The sequence below is a fragment of the Trachymyrmex cornetzi genome, unplaced genomic scaffold, assembly GCF_001594075.2.
Source record: "Trachymyrmex cornetzi isolate Tcor2-1 unplaced genomic scaffold, Tcor1.1 scaffold99, whole genome shotgun sequence".
Lineage (NCBI taxonomy): Eukaryota > Metazoa > Arthropoda > Insecta > Hymenoptera > Formicidae > Trachymyrmex > Trachymyrmex cornetzi.
The window spans coordinates 2,827,795-2,833,896 of NW_017300343.1; the positions used below are offsets into that span (position 1 = coordinate 2,827,795).

General features: G+C 30.1%; 2 protein-coding genes across 4 annotated transcripts; both read left to right on the plus strand.

Annotated features, from left to right (window-relative positions):
- Nucleotides 1–12: 12 nt before the first annotated feature.
- Nucleotides 13–1,983, plus strand: LOC108770108 (tumor protein p63-regulated gene 1-like protein). 2 transcript variants are annotated; one of them, XM_018521416.1, is made up of 6 exons: nt 13–242; nt 347–554; nt 631–807; nt 1,027–1,134; nt 1,453–1,586; nt 1,706–1,983. In XM_018521416.1, exons 1-6 carry the CDS (start codon nt 167–169, stop codon nt 1,894–1,896), a joined length of 894 nt encoding a protein of 297 aa, XP_018376918.1. In that variant the 5' UTR covers nt 13–166; the 3' UTR covers nt 1,897–1,983. The 2 variants fall into 2 exon arrangements, with proteins under 2 accessions (XP_018376918.1, XP_018376919.1); XM_018521417.1 differs by lacking the exon at nt 1,027–1,134.
- A 1,596-nt stretch (nt 1,984–3,579) lies between these two features.
- LOC108770102 (glycoprotein-N-acetylgalactosamine 3-beta-galactosyltransferase 1) lies at nt 3,580–5,423 on the plus strand. Of its 2 annotated transcripts, none has more exons than XM_018521408.1 (3): nt 3,580–4,468; nt 4,569–4,870; nt 5,057–5,423. In XM_018521408.1, the coding sequence occupies exons 1-3, from the start codon at nt 3,634–3,636 to the stop codon at nt 5,297–5,299; spliced, it is 1,380 nt and encodes a 459-aa protein (XP_018376910.1). In that variant the 5' UTR covers nt 3,580–3,633; the 3' UTR covers nt 5,300–5,423. The 2 variants fall into 2 exon arrangements, with proteins under 2 accessions (XP_018376910.1, XP_018376911.1); XM_018521409.1 differs by having other exon boundaries at nt 5,069–5,423.
- The last annotated feature ends 679 nt before the right edge of the window (nt 5,424–6,102 follow it).

Genomic DNA, 6,102 nt, shown 5'->3' on the forward strand with positions numbered 1-6,102 from the left:
GTCATCCTCGGAATTCGGATTCGATCGAATACGTTTATGTGGAACTTTGGAAAGTCGTACCTCAGATCGCTTCCGTCATTGCACTGCATTGCACGCTCATACCGGTGTAATTTTTTGACTCCAATAAATGTAACGAGAATCTTTTGTTGACGAACAGCTCGGAGACATGGAAGAAACATGTCTGGAAGAGGGACCTGCGGTAAATTTCGAAAGAGCCACCCTAGAAATCGCTAATACCGACCGTGAGTTTCGCCGTCAATTTTTGTTAATTTTTGATTCTACAATAGAATAAGGCGATAAGGTAAATTCGTAGTTGAGTCTACTACAGACATTTCTTTGATTTCAGCTATTAGACCGTCGACGGAGAGTGCGGACAACGCATCGAATCAAAATTCGGCCTCGAGAAATGTGTGCAACGTGCCATTCAAGCATATAGATGTTCATACATTTTTCACTGACAGGAACGAAGTCGTGGAAAGAGCGATAAGCGACTGTACTGAGAAATTGATAAAGCAGAACGATGACGAACTCGTCGGAAGTTGGCTTCTGACGGAGTACGTACTATCTATGTAAATTGAGCTGTGTTCTTTGTTTTGTAATTTTGCGACAGAAAAATTTATTTGTTTTAAGGATAAGTCTATGGGATACGGAAAAGGAAAGACTCGTATTATTAGCGACGAAAGCCCTTTACTCTGTAAAATACGACTTTATTTCTTTAAAGATACTTGACTTTAATCGATTACCCATATTGCTGTTTGATACAATAGTTACGGGAGATATAATTTATCCATCTTCGTCTCTTGCACCGTAAGTACTTTGATGTCATAAATAATTTGTGTACAAACAATTTATGAAGTAAACATAAGTTTACAATCTCTAGCTTAAATGATATTTTTAATATCCCCTTTTCCATTGAGATTTATAACGAGGAATACAGCAAAAATATATGTTTCATATGAGATAAAGATTACAGCTTCTGTGTTCTTGTCTGGTGCGTGTCATTCATATTGATCTAATATATTCTAGACGATTAAATGGATTAGCGGAAGGTGTGTCGTCTGTAATTCATTGTGCAGTGCGTCAGGAATGGTCGTCTATTGCAGGTTGCTCCAATCTTACTCAATTTGAGCCTAGGTATATAGCTTCGTTGTCTATTAGCACTTATTTCTCATTTTGTTTCATCGTGTGGATTTGTCTTTTATGTATTCATTTTTACCGCCTCTTTATTGTATCATATCTATGTTAACAAACATTTGTTGTTATAGTATGCTTTGTATGTATTTACATTATGTGTATTATTTTTACATTATATGTAGTAATCTTTATGAAAATTTTTATGTTAATTTTATACCTCATGTTGCAAAAGCTGGAATATTGTAAAAAAAGTATACATGTAAAAAATTTTATGTATATATATTGAAGTATGTGGAAAAAAGATTTTTAATTTTTCAGAAAACGTCATATGTCGGGAATAAGACTTATGTGGAACAGAGGACAACCCTTGACTCTTATAAAAAAGTGGAATCCGTTTGCGAGAAATATACCGTGGCTTACATATGCTAGTCATCCATTGTTCTGGTACAAAGGTAAATGTTAAAATCCAATATAAATACAAGAGATTATAAGTGACATTGTTGTATAAAAGTGCTTTATTATGTGTCCTGTTACTAATAAAAATTGTGATACTAACAAGATATCATTTTAGATGGAACCGAGATCGTTAAAACGAGATTCGACATAGAAGCCTTTAATACTACGCTCAAAAGTTTACTACCTCGTGAAAGCAACGTTGTTAATATGCCGATCATTATAGAGAATTATTGCAGTCTTGGTGCCTTAGTGCACAATAGAAATGGCTTAGGTTTCTTTAAAGTGCGTGGCAAAATCAGTTTCTAATTTCACTGATCTCATAGAATTGCAAACGTTGCAAGATATTTCTTTGAGTTTGATACTTTTCATCGCCTTTAGAATTTTTTTCCTACTACATCACACATGTGGTTTTAATTTTTTGTACAGTATTATTATAGATTTAATATATTGCAACATAATCTACGATAAATAAATATATATATATATATATATATTAATAATTAATAATAATTAATATTATTAATGTATTATATACATATATATAAATATTATATTATATATATTAAAATTAAGTGTATTACAATATATATTTTTAGAATTGTTTAATTATTTTCATAAAAATGATATATCCAACAGTAAAGTCTATTAAACATTTTAATTAACTAAATGCTGCATATTTTTTGCAGTGTCATAAATTATATATTTATATAATTGTAAAAATACATACATTTATACATGTATGTATAATATATATAATTATTAAATTATACGTATATATATATATATATATATATACATATTTCCTGTTATATACTTACACTGTGCTAAATTATTTCATACAAGAAAGTACGAAAGTTTACCAAATTTATTCAATTTATAATAAAATTTTAAAATATTTCATATTAAAGACTTACATTTTACTCTTGGTACTTAAATTACTAGCATGTGCAGAAAGATTTAGAAATAAAGCATTTATTGTGTTTTCTTATTGTAGAATTATGTAATGTACTTGTATATGTGTACAATGCTCTATGTCTATTTCTGAGTTAACAATAAATGAGAAATGTTGAATATATTTAGCAACTTTGTAATTTAGAAAATGTCACAAGTATAGGAACCATATATAATATTGAGCAACCAAGATTTTGTGGAGTTCTATCCATAAATATCTTTTCATTAATTTTCCCACTGTTACAATATATTATTTTTGTTATTATATTATACATGTTACAAAAAAAATTGCTTTATACGAAAGTTTATTCATGGATTTGTCCTATATATTTTGTGAATTTGAAATCACAAATCATCAGCTGATTTATATCAGATTAGGCTAGGTTGTATTAAGTTTAGGTTAGGATGTTGAGCCAACAGATGTCTTGTTTATGTCACCTGTTGATTCAACACGGCTGCGAATGTGTCATTATTTTTCTAAGTCGCCATATGTTACACACTCGGCTTTTACTTTTTAATACTTTTCCTGGTTGTTTATATAACTGGATATCACAAATTTAAACTGATAGTGATTGCAAATATAAAAAATTATCTATGAGTTTTTAGGTATAAACTTGCTTTGACGTATAGAATATCAATCTATAATGTAATATTATCGATGATTCTATGATGATTTCATTCTGTTCTTATATTATCAACACATAAATATGTGAATTGCATGCCACAGGTAATGTTCACTATATTGGTAATAATTGAAATAATCATTAAGTTAGATATATATTTGATATGTAAATTAATTATGTTGTATGTTTGCAGTTTTGTCGGAATAAGTTAACAAACTTTACAAACGATATGGAAAATAAAAAATAAGACTCAAAGAAAGATGATACATACAATGTCTATAAAAGATACGTGCAATATCTGATCTTAATGAGATAAGTGAGTGCAATGAAAGTCAAACTAATGACTGAAGGCACGATGGATTATTGTATAGATTAGATGTAGCATAAATTCTACTTGATGTTAGATTACCTGCCATTGGTTCCGACAGAATTGGACGATTTTATCGTTTTTTTATTGTGATAACACAAAATGCGTTTACGATTTTTAAAACAGAAATCGGTATTTCTGATTGGTTTCGGGATTGGCTTTGTTATTCCGTTATTATTTGTTTTATTAAGAAATATATTTGTGATTGATTCTATCGTTGATCAAGATCCATCATTGTGGCAACCTGAATACTACCTGAATAAAAAACTTCATCACGAAGAGATTATTTTACAGTTTTGGAAAAAGGTGAATGAGACAACAGATGTTAACAGTATTACATATCATACTTGGTTAGCAACACAAAAGTTGAAATTATACCAAATTGATTTGGATGAGTACTTGTATGGTCGACAAGAAAGAGATGACAAAAAAAAGAAACATACAGAATGGCACTGGTTAAAAAAACAAGTGTCTATCACATGTGTGATTTTCGTGGAAACGCTCAAGCTTGGAAAATCAATCAAGGCTACTTGGGGCAAACACTGTAATAATGTATATTTCTTTGGACATCGCTTGAAGAATGCAGAATTGCCTATTATTGATGTAAATATAAAAATTGTGTCTTCTTGGCAACTGTTGTGCGAAGCTATGAATTATATTTGGAACCATCAAGTAGACAAACTACAGTGGATTATATTTGTGAAGGACAATACTATAATTATACCAGAAAATTTGCGCTATATGGTTGCTTCACTGAATTATACACACGACTATTATTTGGGTCATTCAGTGATTCTGTGGGGTCAGGCTTATAATGTTGCTCAATCCGGATATGTTCTTAGCAGAGGAGCACTGAATAAAGTAGTGCAAATGTTCAATAGTACGGAAAAATGTATTAAGGGAGGAAAGTATTGGAAGAAGGAAGATTATTATCTCGGTAAACAACATGATGTCATATAACATTAAAATTTATTATATGATAAATTTTGATTGATTATTTATATCTATGGTATTGATTTTCTATCTTATTTTTACAGGAAAACATCTGTCGTCTTTAGGCATACATCCGTCTGATACCAGAGATCAGTACTTAAGAGGTACTTTCCATGGTTACTCTTTACAACATCTTTTATGGGGTGTTGTGAAACCAGACAGCTATTTCACACGTGCTGTATATCCGATAAAAGGAGAATGCTGCTCGCCGATATCCGTGACTTTCAGCGTTAGTGAATCCAATAAAATGCACATGCTAAATTATTTGTTGTATCAATTGCATGTATTAAACAGCGAAAGCCGATTTGGTAATGTTTCTGCTAAAGTTCGAGTACGTGAAGAAGATGTGAGTTTTAATACAATTAACGTTGTTTATTAACTTATTTCTTATATTAACAATCCTTAAAAGAAATTTGTCGGATGTTAATCGGTTATATGTATATAACCATAATATAAATAAATTTAAATCTCTTTTAATAAGTATGACGCAATAAAGAAGTGTCATGATAATAACCGTAATTTTATATCGTAGTTTATATTCCAGGTTTGGAAAGTTGCACTGCAAGAAGAATTCAACATCACGCATTTAAGTGATATATCCAGTGATGCTTATTACGAAATATGGCATTCGAGATATTCTGAACCAGGGCAGTTAAAAATTGCTCAAAATTATCGGACACCGATCCCGCTAAATTGTTTACTAACGAATTACAAAGAGGAAAAGTCATCAGCGCACAATTGTAGGGCTAAAAGTGTCAACAGTACAAAAAACTGAATGAGTTATTTATTAGAATGCTAGTTTGTTATAGTTATCAAAAAAGTGTGTACACAAAAGTTCAAGAGTGTGAATATTTGTGATATTCCCTGTTTGTATATATGATTACATAAAATGATATAACTGTGGCAAATAAGTATGTTAATAAAAATAACATTGATATACTCCATTTTCAATTTACTACGTGAGCAAAAAAAAAGAATGCCAATAAAAATCAAGCTGAAAGTTGCATTTAACATCGTCCACTGTAATATACAATTAATCGGCTTATACGTTCTGGGTAATTTATTAATCGGAAATGGTTGATAAAACTATTTCCCTTGTTATGCTAAGTACATTTTATCGAGCTAATTAGAAGCTCATTAACGTTTAAAACGAAAGCGATAAGTTAATCATTTCTAAAACATTTTCACAGAAGTTTGCCTATCGCAACTCTTAAACGATTAATAATTGATATAAAAGTAATTATACACGGTATATTACTTGAAAGTAAGATGTATTTTCTTTTAACTTTAATTCATGTTACATTTATTACTATTTTGAATAGAGCCTCAAATCTACATAGAACACGTAGATTTGAAGAGCTAAAGAAAACATCCATGGAAGAAAGAAATTTTGAAGACAATTAAAATTTTTATAAATATAGTTATTTAATATTTTTTATAATACGCATTTCTTTGTATTGTATTACGGACATGATACGTGATTATTTTTACATATAAATATTTCGTTTGTACCGTCTGATTCGCGATCGACTGACCCATATTTTTCATCTCTCGTTTATCAAATGTAATTTGAGCTTA

Coding starts and splice junctions, on each gene's coding strand:
- LOC108770108 (XM_018521416.1), top strand. CDS start 167: ATGGAAGAAACATGTCTGGAAGAGGGACCTGCGGTAAATTTCGAAAGA. Junction 243..346: donor AGAAATCGCTAATACCGACC/GTGAGTTTCGCC, acceptor CTTTGATTTCAG/CTATTAGACCGTCGACGGAG. Junction 1,135..1,452: donor CTTACTCAATTTGAGCCTAG/GTATATAGCTTC, acceptor TTAATTTTTCAG/AAAACGTCATATGTCGGGAA.
- LOC108770102 (XM_018521408.1), top strand. CDS start 3,634: ATGCGTTTACGATTTTTAAAACAGAAATCGGTATTTCTGATTGGTTTC. Junction 4,469..4,568: donor GAAGGAAGATTATTATCTCG/GTAAACAACATG, acceptor TTATTTTTACAG/GAAAACATCTGTCGTCTTTA. Junction 4,871..5,056: donor TTCGAGTACGTGAAGAAGAT/GTGAGTTTTAAT, acceptor TTTATATCGTAG/TTTATATTCCAGGTTTGGAA.